Below are 21286 nucleotides of genomic sequence, written 5' to 3'. Positions count from 1 at the left end.
AAATAAGTTTAAACCATGTTTCTATATGTTTCAGTTACAATAGAAAGCAAACGCCTGGTTTTTATACAATAGTGCAATATTAAAGAAAAAAAGATTAATTTTATATTTTTTTCTATACTCTAATGCCTATCGCTAGGTGATTAAAATTTAATTTTTATAAATATTAATTTGAGAATCCGCACTTCAAGTTAAAATATTTAATTAAAACCATTTAATTTAATAACGCTAGCAACATAGGGCAAGTCATATGATCCAAAATATATAGAACGAAATTGCAGTTAAGTCGCAAAGATTCTTTAGCAGAAGTTATAAAAAAAATATTTAAATATTGAATATCGCTCTTGACTAGATCCAAAGGTGCAATCTAGACTAAATTGAATTTATTTCAATTTTAAAAAATTAATTTAGAAAAGAAGAAAAGTAAAAATAAAAACAACGATTTTTTCATAATTTTTTATACAATTTTATTGGTTTTTTTTTCTAATGTTATTTTCGTTTTGAAATATTTAGTTTTTTTATAATTTTTTCATTTTCAGTTTTTGTGTTTCATTTTTATTAATTTTTGTTTAATTAAGATTTGTTAATATTTTCTTTTTTTTTTCTTGTTATACTTAAATTGTTCTCTATTTAGGTTTTTCAATTTTTTTTTATATAGAAACATTCATTGTAATTCTATTATTATTTTAAACACATAAAATATAAATTGTTTTTCGTTTATGCTCTATTGAATTCATAAAAATCGTTAGACTTAATAAAAAAAATTATTAACAAAAATTTATCACCTTATTAAATTACAATACAAAAATTACAATATTTTTTATAGCGTAATGAAATTATATACAAAAATAATTTTTTTTAAATAAAATTTAATTATCATAATTCATCAAGATTAATATTGTTTATTAGTGACAGAGATAACAATATAGTTTTAAATGTTTTCTAATGAGAGTTAGTTAAATTTTGAAATTTGTTATTTGGAAATTTAATTAATTGCAAAGTGAGTCTCACTTTTTGAATGCAAATTATTTCTACTGCTCTGGTTTTTTTCCTAATTTGATATTTCATATTTCAATAATTGTGGTAGAAAAATTATAAGTAAAAATATAAATTTAAAGATAAACATTTTACGCCAAAAGCGCAACTTTTTTAGTCGAAAGAGAAAATTTTGTAGTTCACATCTTTCTTCGTCGGCCACCTTCAATTATTGAACTTGTATACGTATGCTTGTTCCAGAAAAATGAGCTTGATCAAGAAATCTTTTGATTGTTTAACAATAATATTTCTTACACTGTACATCATTCCTTTGTATAACAATTTCGACTAGTTTACTTAATATTAGTAATTTAAATTTTAATCCAAAAGTTAATTTTATTGGAAATTATTACCAAAATTCAATATCATTGTGACGTTATACAGAATACAATTTTACATCAATATTGTTCTCAAATATTTCAATTAAATTTATGAATATTGGTTTTCTTAATTTTTTTCTTAAATATAGAAGAGCCTGATATCCGTTTTTTATTCCTTATTTCAATATTATTGTTAATTTATTTTTTAATTAATATTATGTTATTGGTATACAAAAGAAATGAAAACAAACAAAAATAAATAATAATAATTATAATAATAATATTGTTATTAAAAGTCAATATTATCAATATTATTAATATTATTTAATAATTATTGTTAAAAAGTAAAAATTTAATAAGAAAATATTAAAAATATGCTAATTTCATTTTTGATTATTATAAAATAACGCATAATGGATTGCTTGATGAATTATGGTTTATTTTTATTTATTTATTTTCTTTTTTTTTTGTATATAATGCAATTTAATTTTATAATTACCAAACCATAATGACTGTATTGATGTATAATATGGTATTTACGACTAAGTGTATACTGGCACAGTAAAGTTTCGAAAAAAAAAACAAATAATGCATAGATAAAAATATGAATAAATAGAATTCTGAAATAGTTTCAGGTCGGTATTGAAAGTAGGTATTTAATACTGTACAATACTCAATAAGAACCTAAAAAAATTTCCGATGTAGTATGTTTTTTTCTTTAAATTATGGTAATAACGCAACCATATTTTAAATTTTATCATCATTAAATACACCGTTACTACGAAAAGAGACTACTGTTATTGTTAGATTTTACTTTTGATATAAACGATTCATATATCAAACACTATATTCATAGATTAATAATTAAGTTATATGAAAACTTTCTACATAGTATTCTTTTGATTTTGAAAATTCATAAGACGTGTTTGATGCGTAAACGACAATATAGCAAATGTTATCAAACAAAAACTAAATCCCACAATACCAATTAAATCAGGTCCAGTTCAGCGTCCATTTAGACTATTCTGGCCAAAAAAAATAATTGTTTTAATTCATTAGCACTAATTAAATTGAAATATAATTAAATTAAAGTTATTTGAATTTAAATGAGATTAAATTGATGTGTTCGAACTATGGTGCGTTCGAATCCAACAACATCATACAATTTATTGTACACATTATTGTTATTCGAAACTTTACTGTATTAATTTTAACTTTGAAATTTTAATTAAATTATATAACAAAATATTTTTCGTTTATAATTATTATAATGAAATAAAAAAAAAAGAAAACAATTAAAAAACAGGAATAAGACGATAATGTATGATTTTTGTTTTTTTTTTGCCATTTCAATCAATTTTTTATCACAGTTACATTTGATATCATCAAAACTATTGTAATTTTCTCTTTACTAGATTTTCTTTTTTCGTTATTTTTTTTTTCTTTTAGTTTAATTTTTTAGTTTAATTTCATTGAATTTATTTTATTTTATACATGTATACATACTTATTTATTTTATAATATTTAATTGAATATTTCGTTCAATATAATTTTTGTGTTTTGTTTTTATTATTTTTATTATTATATTTACCTAGACACTTATTAATTAAACATTATTTTTATAATAATTGCAGGTGTATTTTATGTCATAATAGTAAAATTTCATAGCCGTTTATATAAATTTTTTTTTTGTTTTTCCAAATTTTAATTTTCATAATGAATTCTATATAATATATGTATGTATTTCTATATGAATTTTGGGAGGACAGTTAAAAACATAACAAGAGGTTGAAAAATTGCTGACAAATTAAAAAGAAAAATAATTTACTGTTAAATTAAAAACGAAAATAATCGCGTAACTTGGTAAAAACGAAAAAAAAAGGCTAGAATCAATAAACAAAATTTTGATAATTAAATTGAAATTCAGTAAATAAATCAAAACTTTTCATATAATCTGATACTCAACTAGCCGAAGTAGTAAATGAAGAAATTCTAAAATTATTTGAGACGGATTGAGAGATGATAAGAAAGAAGTAAGGCAAAACATCAAAAAGATTTAAAAATATAGAACAGAAAAGGAAACCATCTTATAAAATTGATATTGCAGACCTAGTTTGCGATCTAGCGCATACAATTTATTAATAAAACAAAATTATTTTTAAACTTTTTAGGTCCTTATAAAATAACAGCAAAAAAATGAAATGCAAGGTACGAAGTTGAGAAAGTCGGCAATTTAAAGGAAACTTATTGAATTGTAACATTAAAATTTTAAACAACTTGTATTAGCTATAAATTTTCTTCTTTCAAAATAAAAGGTTATTCTGTATTTGCCTTCTGCAAGAAAACTACCCATGTTTAGTATAGTGTTAAGTTAAAAGTTAAATTCAAACTACTGTTTATAGCCTTGTAAGAAATATATAAAAATTATAATTTAAAGTATATATTATAAAAATAATCAAAAAAATTGATCGAAAAACGTAATTGATTTTAAATTTAAATTCAATAGTTTTTCTTATTATTTTTATTTAAAATTTAGAAAGTGCCATAAATTCACCAATCAACAACCTAAAAACTCTACATTTATATGTAAGCATATTATGTAAAATGTATATTTTATATCATTTTTGAATTATAGTGTATGTGTTAATATAAAAATTTTAAAATATATATTTTTTTAATTTAATTTTTATTATACATATATAAGTTTTATATCAATACATAATTTTTAATATATATATAGTTTTTAATATCTATATATTTAGTATATAAGTCGTATTTATTTTGTTGTATTTTAAAATTTCTTTTAATTTAATTTTTTTTATTTACATTTCATATAATTCTTTTGTTAATTAATTTTAATCTAAACGTAGATCAAATTTTATTTTTATGTTTAATAAAATTTTAAGAAATTAATCAAATTAAAATAATATTAAATTTTAAATTGAAAAATATTTTGCTAACTGAGCATTAAAATTCGACTATTTAATATTTGTATATAAAATTAGTTGCAAATAATTTGAAAAGAGAAAAAAAAAATTTGAAAAAATTATAATTTGAAAATATCTTTTCACTTTTATGTACAAATTAAATTGCAAGATAATCAAATATAATTGGATAGTAAATTTGTATCACTAAATTTTGTTGAAATTTCATATAAATATAAAATTATTTCAATAATTTGCATTTAAATATCTAACAAGACAATAATATTACTAGAAGATCTTCATTATAATAATGTTAATATAGTTATGACACAAAATAAACTTTTAGAATTAAAATAAAATTGTGAAACCATGCATCTTGTTAATTCAGATATGTATTTCAAAATATATGTATTTATATATTGCTTGTAATAATTCTAAATCATATTATGATTTTTTAAAATATTTATGTAGTAGTTATGTAGTAGGCAAAAAATATTCTAATTTCAATTTATAAAATTGATAACTTATTTTATAAATATAAAAAAAAAAACCTGAACTGAAAATCATTTTCAGATTGTTTGCAAAGTCGAATGAATATTAATTATTAAATTAATTAAAAAATTATAAATTTAATGAATATATTTAAAAAAAATTTTTAAAATAAATTTATTTCCAAGGATACCTTAAAATTTCAAATAAACAAATTCAGATCTAAAAAACTAAAGATAAAATTATGGTATTTATCAAATTATTTTTTTTAAATTAAAAATTTTATTTATTTATTTTTTCCTATTTTAATTATCATTTTTATTTATTGAAATCATTGAATTTAATTTAAAATTTATATGAAATTAAAATCAATATATATATATACACAATTTCTTCTAGAATAACAAATTTAAATAATTTATTTAATTAATAATTCATCCGAAAAAATAGAAAAAAAAAATCGAAAATAACACACATTTTAATATAATAAAAAAATATATAAAAATTAATTTTCAATTTGCAAAAATATTTTGTTTTTCCAAAACTAAATCACTTTAATATATTAGGTACGTTCAGATTAAAATAAAATTTCAACCCCAATTATTTAATTAATTCGATTTTATATTTATTATTTTGGTTACATTCTTTTCAACATATATAATATAGACTTTTTGTTTTTATTTATGGTTATTTATATTTTTAATATTTACAAGTTTTAGGTAAAGCATTTTTCAATATTTCAGCAGTTTTTTTTATTTTATTCGTTTTTTAATATTATATGGCCATTATGAAATAAGGAAAAAAATATTAACATTTTTCATTTATTATTTGATCGATTTTTTTGTAATTAAATATTTTGAAATTATTTTTTTAATTAGGCAAAAAAGGAAAATTAATATTTTTAATTTGTTAAAGGTTTTTCATTTTATTTATCGCGAATTTACCAAAACTTGAATAAAATTAATATTTTTATGACAACAATTTACTTTGCTGTCAAAATTAAAATAATTTCACACAATGTTGTTCCAACCGACTGCACATAATGGCAGTGTTGGGATACTGGCATTTTTGATGCCAAATTTATCGTAATGGATTTTAGTTTTGCAATGAGTTTCTTAAAGATTATGCCAAATGAATTTTTTGTATAATAGAGTTTTGAAAGGAAAACTTCATGAATGAAATTTTTGAACTTCCGAGATTTTAAAATTCGGTATAAAATGTAGTTATTTTAAAATAAAGAATAATAATATTGAGTAAAATTAATGAAAATTTTTTAAAGCTTTGATATTCTCTTACTTTTAAACTCTTTTTATTCTATCTGTCTTTAATAATTTTTTTTTTGTGTTGATTGCAAAGAAATTGTCAGCGAACTTTAAATTACAATAAAAATATGACGTAATTCTAAAGGGTATTTAAATTTTTGGAATTAAATAATACTGCACACAAATTTTTCATAATATATTGAGAACATTTTAAGCTTATAAATTTTTTAATTTATTAAAGCATTTCAATTTTTAATTTGTCATAGTTTTGTTTTTCAATATAAAAATATTTTTTTTTAATTTAAAGTAGGAATGTAATTAATTTTTCACATACATACATATATAAATTTTGATTCTTAAATCAAATTGAAAAAAAAATAATTTAAAATTAAAATTATTAAAATTATAAATTGCTAGTAAGGAATGTATAATGGAAATTTTGTTGGAAAAATTTTTAAAGTTGAAAAGAATTTTCTTCGTTGTTTCTTTTAATAATTTAAATTAAATTTAATATTGCGAATTCTTATCCTTTTTCAAATTAAAACAATAATTATTTTTTTTTTATGTTTTTATAAGAAAAATAATTTTTTTTTCTATTTGATATTTATTTTTAATTTATTTTAAATAATTTAGATAACTTTTGTATATTTTTCTTTACTCATAGGATTTTTATTTTAATTTTGATAAATTCATAGTATAAATAATTAATTTGGGTTTTTTCAATCCTCAATTGCATATAGAAAAAAAATTTTTTTTTAAATAAAAGTTATTTGAAAAAAAAAATTGAAAATATTGAATGACTTATAATATGTGTATGTGTGTTTGTAATTTATCATTTAAAAAATTTAAATATTTATTTATTTATTTTGGTTTTCAAACTTATTTATGGCATTTTTTTCAAGTTTATACTTTGTTTATGTATTATGTATGTTTATATATGATTGTAAGTATGTGTATATGTTTATAACAAAGCAAAACATTTAATTATTATAATATTTATTTTATACAAATTTATTTTTTTTTTGTTTTCGTTTTTCGGTACACAATTAATTCAAGTATGAAAAACATAGTATGCACATACATATGTAATTATAAATTATTTGTATATAAAGGTATGTAAACATGTTTTTTTTTTGGTTTCAAATTTCTTTACAATAAAATTGTACAACATTCCCAGTATTGTACAATAATAATAGTATCTACGTAATTAGATGGTTTATTTTTCAAATGGCCCAAGTCTATTTCAATTAAAAATGAAATATTGCTCCGTTTGGGTTTATAAAGTAACCAAATGGTTAAATGGTTATTTGCTTTATATAGAATATTTATTTTCCTATCCGACATAGTTGAGTTTCAATTCCAATTATTGACATTATCATTGCTTTGGAAACAAGATATTTTTGAAATTACAAATGGACTTATGCCACTTTCCGAGTAAACCATTCAAATATAATTTGAAAGAAAAATTTGTACATATTCCAATAGTTTAATACAATTCAATTTCGATAAATTAAAATATTATTCTTACGGTTATTAAAAATTTTAAATTTAATATAATAATTTAAATTTGAAATAAAAATTTCAAATAAATAAATAAATTTAAATTTCATAAAATATCATAAGGACAAGCAGATTATTTTACATGTCTTAAACTTAAATTTAATAAAGGGATTTAAGTATTCAAAATAAATTTTTGTAGTTATAAAATAATTTCGTAAAATATTTAAAAATCAAAATTTTTCTATAAGTGGTTTTGCGTTAGTCGCAAATTATGATTATTAGTAACGAGTTTATAGGCTTCTTATTTAAATTATTTTAGTTTTTGTACATTTCAGACAAATATAACTGTTGTCTAATATATTATGAGTAAAACAGATTTTTTATATTGTATTTGAAAATATAAGAATTTTAATTGCTTTCAGATAGACAAATCTTTAAATAAACGAGACTGTATTGTATAGGCAATTTGTTTTTATTGAAAATTTTAAAACAAAATTGAACAAGAAAAATTAAAGTTGTTAAAAGTATTTAATAAAAAAAGTGAGGAAAATTTCTATGTGCTTATGTTCCTTTGACCAATAAATAGTTGTGTAAAATTCAAACATTTGCAAAAATGTTCAACATGCAAAAAACAAAGAAGGAGAACAGAAACTTTTTAATAGAACAAACATACTTTAAAAAACTTATAAACTATTTTTTTTAAAAACAAAAAATTGTACTTTTTTTCAGTTTCATAAAATCTGTGGTATAAAGAAAACACTATATAACTCTAAAATCTGGAGTTTAAAGTTTTGAACTCATCACTAAAATCAGATAGTTGCTCTATAATAAAATTTCATTGAGCGTTCATTTAAGTGAGTTATAATAAACAATATGAGATCGTCCCAAAACTAGAAAAAGTTGTTTACTTTTTGCTTCAAATATTAATGTAAAATCAGATTATAGAAAAAATCTAATTTCATCATATTAACGTATTCATATTGTAACCTTTTCTTCCATATGTTGGTTCAAAATGCTTTACGTCGTCTTCGTCTTAAAACATTATTTGACTTGGATTTCGACAATTAGTTTTTTTATCTTAATTTGAATGATATTAGCAAAGAAATAAGAAATTCCGCAAAATTACGAAAAATTAAACAAAGAATTTAAATATCTAATTTTTGTCATAGGTCGATTTATGTGTTAATTTTCCTGCAAGCTACAAAAATAAGTTTTCGTTTTAAAGAATTCAAAAAAATATCTTCTGAATTTAAAAATATGTTCTCAAAAAAGCTAATTTTTCAAAATGTTTCTGGTGTACAAAAATAATTATAGTTAAAAAATTAAAGAAATATTAACAATGGGTACTAAATAAACCAGTTTTTGTATAGCAGTACCATATATTACGGATAAACCATATTACCCCACCTTACAATGAACATTAAACCACTTATTTTGAAGTAAGTTAATGTAGGAATATGCACAAATTTTCCATTTCGAGAGAAAACATTTTCCATAATATCAATTTAAATTTTAATTACAATATTCAATATTCAATAATCTTCATCCATTTTATGAGATTTTCCATTGATTCAATTAATTTAAACTAGTTACTTATGTTTTTATTAAAATAAAATTTATATTTTTAAAAGCAAATTAAGCTTTTAACTTTGAATTTTAAAATTAGTAGAAAAAATTAAAATTAATTCTTTATTTAATTTATTATTAATAATAATATGAAAATATAAATTTATTATGAAAATATATAAATTTTAACTTTATTGAAATTCTTTCTACTTATATACCAAAAATAATATTAAATTTCAATTATTTTCAAATTTTCTTTTTTTTTTATAATTTTAAAAATAAATTAATGCGAGTTCTTTTTCATTTATGAAAAATATAAAATGTGTTTGAATTAAAAATTTCGAGTTTTTATTTTATTTATTAATTTTTTCATTAATTATTTTTTAATATTTTTTATATATATATATATAAGAGTTTATAATTCCATATAGCATTATTATTTAAAATACATTTAAGCCATAATTTTTATTACACAGCAATTAATTGTTTATTTTTAATTTTTGTTTTTTGTCGAGCCTTTAAAATTAGGAATTAGGGTACACTTAGTGATTTTTTAATTTTATAATCTACATATATTAAATTTTTTTATAATTATTATTATTTAAATTAAGTTAAAAAATATATATATATAATATATATAGGATAACATAAAAATTATATTTACACAAAGGAAAATTTTAATTTTAATTTTTAGTGTGTAGTTGTTTATTTTTTTTAATGTTATATATTTTACCAATTTTTTAATTTAATTTACAATTAATTATGTTAATGACTTAATTTGGTGGAGCTCGCCTCCTCAGTAAAAATGCTTTTCTAAATAGTTTTTGTGGTACTCTAGATATTTCATTTTCCGGTCATCTTTCCATTAAATGAATCTGTTTTGAAAATAAAGAAAGAAATGAATTTATTAAGTTTTACATTTGTGTGTAGATTTAGTTAAAAAATATAAATTTAAAAGCTTTATTGGTGCTATAACTGAATTTGAATTCCTTTTTAAAGAATATATGAAACTGTGTTCTTTATTCTTAAGTGTTGCATACATTTAGGAGAAGAACAAAAGTTTTATTGCAAAAGAGGACATTTTATAGTTAATTCTTAGCTTCAGTAGAAATTTGAGAAAGTTGAGCTTAGTTTCAGCGAAATGAGATTCATAACGAGCTATTTGTATGTGAAATTATTTATTTTTCACTAAAAGAGCTGTGTATAGTAATTTTGTAAACATATACATGAATAAACAGGCGGATAGACGGACAGAATAGATCTAATAAGCACATTATTTTTTCTAATTTTGTAAGAACAATGTGCTAAAAACAAGTTATAAAACAATTAATTAATTAAAATAAACTTATTACTAGTAAGGTGTTTATTGTTAGTATTTTGTATAAAATTTATGATAAAAGGACATCATGAAAAATTATTATTAATAAGTGTTTATTGTTATGGGGGAACAATAGAATACATAGAAGAAAATTTAGCAATGAGAACCCGTAAACACGCAATAATTTTTTATTACATGGTTTTGCACCTATATTATAGTTTTAAATTGTTTCTAACGTAAGTTCATTTTATTTTTGTTTTCCTATATTCTTATTGTTTTATGGTAGGTATAATAAATTTGCTTTACAAGGAAGATAGTATAGATCTAGTAATAATACGAATATTTTCCATTTTTACAGAATAATTGAAACACTAAAAATATTAATAACGATAGAAGTTGTTATTCATTCCGTAATTATTGTAATTAATTAATCAAGCTTACAATTATTTTGGTATTGTATATAAGTAAGATTTTGCAAATATGACTGAAGTACCGTTAACATTTACAATTTAATTGCTAACAAACAATTGGAAAAATTATAATTGAAAATGTTTTCTGTTATTTAAAGTAAAAGTGTTTTAATTTTAATAAGATTTTATCAGTCTAATGTAATTACTGTTATATAATTCGAAATTAAATGAGAAATTGTAGGAGATAATACAAATTTATACACAAATACCTTATATTAAATTATGCAAAAGTGTCAATATTTCAAATATATTCGTACTTATAAAAATATTGTTATATATACTTACTTCACTTAATAATGCCCAATTTTCACTATCACTATGTACATGTAATCGTATCTCTTTAATTGGTCCAATTTTTGGATCAATATTACCTTCAGCTAATCCAAATGCATTAAAACTACCAATTATTAGAAAACCATCTGTTGTTGAATTATATGTGCTCCAAATTAATGAATTCTCATTCAATGAATCTGGTAATATTTCAACTGTTGTATTATAAAATCTATCGGAGGGATGTTCAACATTTCCACTACGAAACAAATAGCTGATGATGATGATTTTTGTTTCATTCATTGTTTTTATAATTTCAAAAGGATATCGGATGAATATAAATTGCGTTTTTTTTTAATGAAAAAAAATAATAGAGAAAATTGTTATGATTAAATTTTTTATTATTTGAATTAATATAATTTTATAACAAAATGTTATTTATATATGTAATATTAATTTTATTAATTATTATTTATTAATGGGAAAATAGAAACAAAAAGTTCCACGTGTAACATTCTTGCATGGTAACAAAAGAACACGCAAATAATTAATTACGCCCTTTTTCAATACAAATCGGATCATTGTCCTTTATTGATTTATACTTAGAAATTATGGTCGATCTCTAGGAAATAAATCTAGAACTAAACTAAAATAATTACGAATAATAAAAGGTTTATAATAATAAAAGGTTTTATTATAAAATGAATTTTGAATATAAAGAGAAAATCAAAGTGTTATAGTAAAGTAGAGCGGCTTTTTCACTTAGCTAAATAGTTTTTAGTATTTATTTTGCATATTTTTAGGGAAATGTCTTAAAATTTCTTGGAATAAGGAAATTTAGAATGTGATGCAGAAAGTTTAACTACAAAACGCTTTGTAAATGCCGTATAAAGCATTTTTTATTTTTGTCAATTTAACATCAATTGAAAATTCGAGAGGAGATACTTCAATTTTGTAGATATAAGGTAAGGCACCGGATTCAGATGTAATTGTGATAAACAATTATTATAAAGAATTTAAAAAAAAATAAAGACTAATCAGTGCGTAAATCAGTAGTCAAAAAGCAAATTTGTGCATGTCCACTTTTTTTTCGAAAATTAGGTTCATGACATGAAAAATTTTTTCAAACATGACCAACCTCTTAGAACACGAGATGTAGTTCTGAGTAAAACTGAAATAATATATAAGTTACAAAAAGCTCCATTTGTAAACTGACAGAATCACTAACTAAATTTTTATTAACTCAGAGCCAACCTTGCAATATTACATTATTCTCAACAATACGAAAACAAATCTGCTATTTTTGTCAAATTTCAATTAAATGATCTTTTTACATTCTACGCTATTTTAATTTTTCCAGCCTAATTTTGAAATTAGAAAAAATATCTGTTTTGCCTTTCTATTTCCAAAATTTTGAAAACATTTTACAAAATAACGCAAAGTTAATTATGCCAAAACTGTCAAACAGCTTCAAAATCAAACGAGAGTAAATGAGAATTGAGTGTACTAAAAAAATCGAAATTTTATAATACTAATTAAATAAATTTTAAACAAAAACTACTTATAATATAAATTTTATTTTATTTACAGAATAAAAAGGCTATAAAACGTAATTGAATTGAGTACAAATATTTAACGATAAAACAGAAATAAATATTAGAACAGGATATAGGATGGTCCTTTTGTGAATAAGAGACTCGCAAACATTTACTATACAAAATATATGTGTACGTACGTATGTATTGGCTATTTTATAAAAAAATTATTCTTTTCATTTTACTTGATTAATTTTTTTTTATTTATTTATTTATTTATTATATTCTCAAAATACCTACAATATTCTCTAACGTTTCTTAATATTTATATATAAAATACTCAATATTTATATATATATACATATACATGTATACATATTTATAAAACTTACCTCTTGAGATTAATTGGATGATTAAAAATGAATTCAACTAAATCACCGGGCTGTGGTAATAAACCCCAAAAATAGGTTTCACCTTTATATGCTCTTTTTAAATGAAAATTTTTATATGGTGCAATACCAGTTTTTAATATGGCAGGTGGGTTATCATGTGGATAATAACTTGGTATTTTACCAAATTGTTTATCTTTTAATTTTTGAACTTTACCTTTTAATGATGATGTTGTACCAATATGTTGAAATAATGATGGTTTTATATGTAACCAATATTTTGCTTTTTCCTGTTTACAATGTTTATGATCCTTTTCAACATTACAAACTTTTGTATCAATTAAACTTTCTAATAGCCAATCAACTGGTTTATCATTATAAAACATTTGAAAGAATGTTATTAACCAATGTAATTCAGCTGATTTAAACATTTTACCTAAAAAATAGAGAATATTATGAAAATTTTTTAAAATAGAGTAGAGTAAGAGCACATTTATAAATTTTGAATTAGAGGGGCTGCAATTAAAATTAATTTAAAATTTGATTTCTAAGTATTTTATAAGTTTAGTCTTCTATCTCAAAGTGCCATTAATGCGATAATGCAATGAACTCAACCAAAATATTTCTGTATAAACTTGGAAGGCAATTATTTAGAAAATTGACCTAAATTGATTCCGTAAAATGAGACTTTCAAAAGAAAATAAATTATTAAATGGTTTTTTCACAATAATTTCTCTAGCTAGGTTGGGCATACAATCAATAATTTTGTGATTAAAATAAAATTTTTAATACGATTATTTTGAAAAGTTTTTTTCTTTTTGCTTAATTGGAAAATTCATCAATTTGCATTTCTTCTAATTCAGGGGGAAATTGTATTAAGTGCAGTATTAAATTGTTGATTGCAAAATGATGAGTGTTTGACCATTTAAATTGATCCTTATACAATTTGGAACATTTAGTTATAAAACAAAATTGTATTTTCATTTATTTTTAAAAAAATTTTTATGATTAAGTTCAAAGCCTTTTTAATGGTCTAATAAAAAATATAAAATTGAATTCCCGTAGAAAATTTTGGAAAGTCCAGTGTGAAAGTTCAATGTAATTCTTCCATAATTTTATGAGAAGTTGTGTAAAAATTATAATAAATTTTAATATCTAGTACGTATTAGAAACAATTTTTGTGGGAGTACTATTTTACATTATCTTGCTTGTAATACAGTTTTCGGTACATGATTACATGAAATTTACATTTTGTACATATGAAAGTAAAGATCTACATATATGCTTACCAATAAATCCCAATTGACAGAAATCTAATACCATCCATGGGGTTTTTTTATTCGATGTTTTTTCAATTGCAAATTTTTTCATAATTGAAATGAAACCTTTTTTAGCTAATATATCATCTTCTAATTGTACATAAAATGTACCCTTTGGTTGTGCATATGCCATTAAAAATGAAAAATCTAAATTTTGTTTTGATCTCCATTTAACCCGTTCCAGCGGATCATTTAATGTTATACGTAATTTATCAAAATTTGGATAATATGATGGTGATGGTGATATTACTTCAATTAAACCTTGTTCAACAAATGGTGCAAATCTAACTTCAATTTGTTTTGCTGTTAATGATACATAATCCATATCTGTTTCACCAATATATACAATTATTAATGTTTCATTTTGTTCTGTTTCATCCATATTTGATATTAAATTTTGTAATGTTGACATTAAATAACTTTGTTTATCACGTTTAACAGTTGGTACACCTAAAACTATTGTTACACCTGTACGTCCTTTTGTTAATAATAAATTTGGTTTTAATGACATTGGATCATCTAATAAATGTGGTAAAAAATGAAATGCTGTTGGAAAACGTAAACTAGATGGAAATCTAGCTGATAATGTTGTATTTTTTAATATTATTCGTGCTTCTGGACTTAATGAATCTAATAATGAATTATTCATATTAAATATATTATTTGTTATATTATTATCTGATGTACCATAATTATTTAATATTATATTATTATTATTATTAATATTATTTAATGGTAAACCTAAATTATTTAGTGCATTATTATAATTATTGGCACCACTGATATTTGAATTCGTTGTTAAACCTAAATATTGTGATAATATTGCAACATCCTCTTGACGAGCTCTATACATTGATTCTAAGTACTGTAAACGCATTTGATATTCAGCTAAACGTTGTGATAATGTTTGTTCAGCTGATAAATCTGCAATGAATAGTTTTGAAAAAAAAAAATTTATAAAAAAATTTGTTATAAAATAGTTGCATAGTTTTAGAATTCATTTAATTTTTCTATATTGAATAAAAATTTTTTATCAATAAATTCATAAAATATTTGCATATAGAATTTCGTGTATGAATGTACGTATATTATGTTTTAATATAGAAATTCCTTTTATTTAAAGTAATTTTAGTATGAATTTATCATGTTGTAACAATTTATTGGAACATATTGCCTGTTGTATAAGTATATATATATTTATATATGGGGATTTTTTAAACCATCAATTAAAGGTGAATTAATCATTTTTGTTTTGAAATATGATAGACAGTTTCCTCTAATTCTTTTTTAATAATTACTATACGAGTTCAGAAAGCTTTCCCTTTATTCCATATAAGCAATGTTTAAATTACTTTTACTCCTCCATACGAGTATATTGGTTTAATCTGTACATGGAATCTATATACATATTGTATTGTAACCCTTTTTTTATTATTAAAAATAACTCCTTTGTCATATTGCTATTCTACATATATTTAATATCATAAATTATGCTTGATGTATTGTAAAAAAAGTTACCGTAAGGTGTATATGCACTAAAATTGTATTTTATGACGAAAAATAAATTTAACCTTTTGTAATTTATGAAATTTTATAAATAATACAGTGATTTTATGTTTTTATAATACGAGTATATATAGATCTAGGAAAATGGAAGTAATAAATTCTACGTGTACAATATAATTTAAAGGGAGTAATTTTATATAACTATATAGAAAAATAGGAACTACCAATAAAAAATGATATATGAGTACCTGTACTAATAAAATAGAGTATGTACTTATTATGTAATTTTGTTTTAGAAACTTAACTAAATTAAGGGCTTAGAAAATTATTACGCACAAATATGTTGTAAATCATATTTAAATTAAGTAATTATTATATGGTTTTTTGTTCTAATTTTGTGTACAATATTATGTAGAATAGTTTTGAAACAGATTTTTAAAAATTTTTGAGTAAATCGGAAGTGTGTTATTGACGAGTTTTATATTTTATAAATCTACTCTATTATCATTTTTATTTGACATTAATTATTGTCACATTAATTTTATTTTGTTAACAAAATTCTACCAATAAACATCTGAAAGAAGCATAACACTTGTATACAGTTTTTTAGCTTTGGAGTTTTTAAAAGGGTTTTATATAATTTTTTCAGAAATAGGTTGCTTATAAAAAAGAATAAACGAGAAAAAATAGAGTTGACCGTGTAAACTCTGTGATTGTTTTTTTTTTTTTTTTTTTTTTTTCCTTTGTTCACTCCTAGAAGGAGCATAGGGCTAGTGCATGATTTCTCATGCACTAGTTTCATAGCGTCATAGGGTTTAACTAGGTAGGTGACTAGCCTGCCGTATGCAAACTCTGTGATACTCGTACGAATTTGTCGTATACTGTGTACGAGTAAATATATGCCATAGATAATCAGTAGTTAATTTTTGGTCCTGGCGTTCAGAATGTTCGAATATAAAGAATATTGGGTTAAGGTATTAACTTAAAAAAACTGTTTCTATGCATAAAGTAATAAATTTATTTAAATTTTTAGCTTGAATTGAAATCTTACAAATACACGAAATTAAAAAAAATAAAAGTCATATAAACTATTGATAAATGTAACTGTCAGAAATAAAGTGTTTTTGACAGTGAAGTGCATAACATTTTCGGAATGCGTATATTTTAATAACACAGTTTATTTTCTAAAATTAATATTCTTACTGAGTTAAGATTATGATTGTTTCTGTAAAGGAATAAAGACTGCACTCTACTAGCAAATTATTTATTCAAAATTTCTAAAAATCAAATTGATATTTAATTTTCTTTTTAATAAATTATAAATCTTTGTGCATTCTTAATTTATAATTGTTATTAAAAAAAAATAATAAATTACAATTTTATTTTAATTTTATTAGCCATCTTAATATTTTATTTTCATAAAAAAGAAAAGACGTGCAATGTTTTAAAAAATTATTTTAAAAATTATAATAAACTTTGTCAAACATAAATACTATTATAATATCTATTATACTATTATACTGTAAAATTTATAAGACACTAAAATTAAATAATTCAAAACGATTTATAAGAATATTGTAAATGTGTGGTTATGTCATAAAAAAGTATTTTATTATAGACATGTGCTCATGTCATAAAATGATTGAATTAATATGGAAAAACGAATTCAATGAATTAATTTCTTAACAAAAGTCTATTTACATATGTTATACATAGATTTTATATGTATTTACATACATATACTCATGTATGTATATTCTATTCTGAGTATAAAAAATTTTAATTTTATTTTACATTTTTAATTCATTTTATTCGCTATTTTTCCTCTTTGTACTTTATTTTTATGATACCCTTTAGAATTTTCATAATGGAATTATAAAATCAAATAAATATATTATATTATTTGTTTGTGTATAACACTTTCATTCTAGTTATTTGTTTAATTACATAAAATGTCAAAATAGGCAATTAAAATCAAGACAATTAAAAATAGAATCAATGAAATTTTAATTATGCGTAATTTTAACAAAAATTAAGCGAAAATATAACGGAATGGGATTTAAAAGATAAAAAGAAAATAAAAAAAAATATTTTCACATTTTTAAGCTTTTATTTTTAGTTCTTGTTCTCTTTAAGAACTTTTATGGGAAGGAATAAATAAATAAGAGAATTTATTGAAAATAATTCCTAAAAATATGCAATTAAAAGTTATACGCTTTAACAAATTTCAGTTTATAGTATTACCAAGTATTAGAAATTATCGATACAAGTAGATAATCAGGAAAAAGAGAATTAAAACAAGGGTCGAATGATAGACGACTTTTGCGAAGCAAAATGTGCATACCTTGATATAAGACCAAAACAAGACAAAGTTTTATTATATGCACGTATACCACATATGTATATACTTTAAGCTTTCTCGTATAAGTATGTATATACTTGTATGTACTTATGGAAATATATTTTTGCATTCTTATATATTATAATGTATTATTGCATAACAATGAGAAGAACAAAATTGAAAAGGGGTACAAAAAGTAAACAAAAAATTTTTTTTTTGTTTTTATTCTAAAACGTCACACTTATTTTATTTTTTTCTCTTTGTAAGGCTTCATTCTTATGATTTATCCGCATTTTGTTGACACAAAGAATCAGTTCTCCTATTTTTTCTTTGTCTATAGTTGTTTTTTGTTTTCTCCTGCATGTTTTTCAATTTTGCTTTAATTTATAATAATATAATACATTGACCTTGACAATAAATAACGACTACATAGATTGACATTTAAAAATAATAAAAAAAAAGGACAAATAGTTTTAATTTTTGTCATTGAATTTGCATATAAATTTTAAATACAGTTGAATGTAGAGCAATTGAAAAATGAATGTAGAGGGAAATACTTTTTTGTACATATTGTTATAATGGGACATGATTACATTTCTAAAAAATTTGTTAATTTCTTGATAGATTTACGTTATATGCTATGAAAATTAAATCGTTGACAAAATTTCTTCTGTCAAAGACATGAATACATATAACTGAAAATACCTACAAACACATTGTTTTACTATTGTTACATTTGTATATGAAATTTTTTGTATTATATATTTAAGTCTCCTATGTAATTTAAGAAAGTAATGGTACGAGTATACTAAAAATTTCTATTGTTAAGAATACTTGCTCTTCTGTTGATTGTTAATTAAATATTATTTTTTCCCGCAAAAAAAAGTAAATGGTACTAAAGTAAATTTATAGTAATTTGGTTAATTTTCTTTTTCGATACGCTAATAAATAATTGCATACATATTTGCATACATAACGAAAATCAAAATGTTTATTTACGTTATGTGATGTACGACATTATTCAAATCCAATTCAAATAAATAATTTTCTAGATCTTAATAGTATTTTTGCATTCTTGCCTAATTTCTCCAATGATACTGCAATTTTTATTCCTATTTGAAGTTTACAATTTTAATATAATGCATGCAGCGGACATTTTTACGCAATTGTTCGATATTTTTGTTTACATAACTATTTCGCATCTTACTTTTTACCTTATTGAAATGAAAATTAGTTATAATATAATGTACAGTGACATCTGCAGCTTTGCCCTAAAATAACATGGGTGATAATGCAAAATATATGTGGTCACTTTACGGTAAATGTTATTCAGCTCACATAGTACAAACATCTTTTATTAAATTTTTATCTCAAAAATATTTTTACTCTTGTAATTTTTATACATTTATCTTATCTTATAGGTAACTACTTATGTGCAATATACCCTATATAAAATTTTTTTAACAAACTTGTTTCCGTACAGCAGTTCTACCAATAAAATAGCATAAACCCTTGTATAAAATTAAATTTCCTATCGCTATTAAAACCAAAAATATGCTATAGAGAAAAAAAATTAAAAAAATAGAGGGAAGATCAAAATCAATTAATTTCAAAGATAAAAACTGGTAATCTATACAAGGGATGTATATGTATATATATGTGTGTATATTTAGAAAATCGATAAAGTTGAAAAGAATTAAAATTTTAATTAAAAACTTTTTTACATAACTTTTAAGAGAAGGAAAAACAAAATTTCTCGTTAAATATCTTATTCTGCAATTTCCAATAAGAATAGCAGCTTATGATTTTCATCAATATTTTCTTAATAAATTAAATTTAAAAAAATATTTTAATATCGTAGAAAATTTTCTATAGTGTATATTTAATAATATTGTATAGCCTTTAATACGGAAATATAATTTACCATAGAAATACTAAAAGATTTTTAAGATTTTTAAGATTTTTAATAAAATTGGACCCTCAAATAATTATAATTAATACAGGGTGGTTCATTATATGTATAGCACTCTTTATTTCTTTTTAGCTATATCTCCTGTACTATACGAGTATAATTTTTTTTTACCGTAAAAAAATTTTAGTAGCCGTTACTGCTGTAGTACAAAATTTTGTAAAAATTTCTCTTGAAATTTTAAAGAATTTCATGCGAAATTTTTGGGTTAAGGAAAAGTAAAGAAACAAAGCAAAAATTTGAATTTTTTTGAAAATTAGAATGTAATTGGAATTAGAATGTAAATGTAATTTTAAAAATTAATTGGAACTTCCGAAGTATAAAATAAAATATCAAGAACTTTATTATTTTTTTCAAAAACTTTTCAAGCTCCTTTCAGGTTTACAGCGGAAGTGATAATTAAAAACATGTGAGTAATTTCATGTTTCCCAAAAACAATGAAGCTTTATTTAGCACCAGTTTGTGAATAATTCTTTAAACTAATTTTTAATTCTTTAAACAATGGTATATAAAGTTATATTCATTACCGGACCACCCTGTGTAGATGATAGTATTAGAGTACCCATACAAACAAAAATAAATATAAAATAGAGAAATTTATTAATTAAAAATCAATAAAAATTGTTTGCTCTAAATTTATACTCTTTGTTCAAAAATTTTCTATTAAATCTTATGGCAACAACAGAACAACTAAATGTAAATATAAGTTAATTTTGAATAAAAATCGAATAATTATTTTGGATGTAGCATAAGGTTTTTACTAAAATAAATTTTACGATAATTTACAGTTTTATCAATATTAAACGAAGTAGTTTCTGGAATTGTTTAGCTGTAGTATTGGAATATAGTTTCCACTATACAGCATTTATGTTCACGGAAAATTAAATTTAATTTTCGTTGAAAATTATTTCGCTAAATTTTATTTTTCGTTTTTAAAGAATTGGCAAAAACTTACTTAATTTTAACATTTTTAATACAATGTGCTGAAAATCATCACGGAATCAATGTCACAAAATATTCGTATGGCAATGTTATATAAATACGATTTAAAATGCTTATACTATTAGCCCTCAGAA

General features: G+C 21.3%; 1 protein-coding gene across 4 annotated transcripts in view; it reads right to left on the bottom strand.

Annotated features, from left to right (window-relative positions):
• Nucleotides 1-9423: 9423 nt before the first annotated feature.
• The window catches only part of LOC129610717 (alpha-1,3-mannosyl-glycoprotein 4-beta-N-acetylglucosaminyltransferase B), a 143911-nt gene continuing 132048 nt past the window's right edge, over nt 9424-21286 (bottom strand). For 2 of the 4 annotated variants that reach the window (XM_055523378.1, XM_055523379.1), the window contains 4 exons: nt 14365-15318; nt 13079-13511; nt 11167-11425; nt 9424-9968 (listed from right to left, as the gene is read on the bottom strand). In XM_055523378.1, the coding sequence (XP_055379353.1) occupies nt 9948-9968; nt 11167-11425; nt 13079-13511; nt 14365-15318 (1667 nt within the window). In that variant the 3' untranslated portion in view covers nt 9424-9947. The remainder of the gene's footprint in view (nt 9969-11166; nt 11426-13078; nt 13512-14364; nt 15319-21286) is intronic. The other 2 variants (XM_055523380.1, XM_055523381.1) reach the window with 2 other exon arrangements.

Source organism: Condylostylus longicornis, unplaced genomic scaffold (genome assembly GCF_029603195.1).
Source record: "Condylostylus longicornis isolate FDR11 unplaced genomic scaffold, ASM2960319v2 ptg000048l, whole genome shotgun sequence".
NCBI lineage: Eukaryota > Metazoa > Arthropoda > Insecta > Diptera > Dolichopodidae > Condylostylus > Condylostylus longicornis.
Note: the sequence above shows the minus strand (reverse complement) of the source record. Positions and strands in the feature narration are given on the sequence as shown.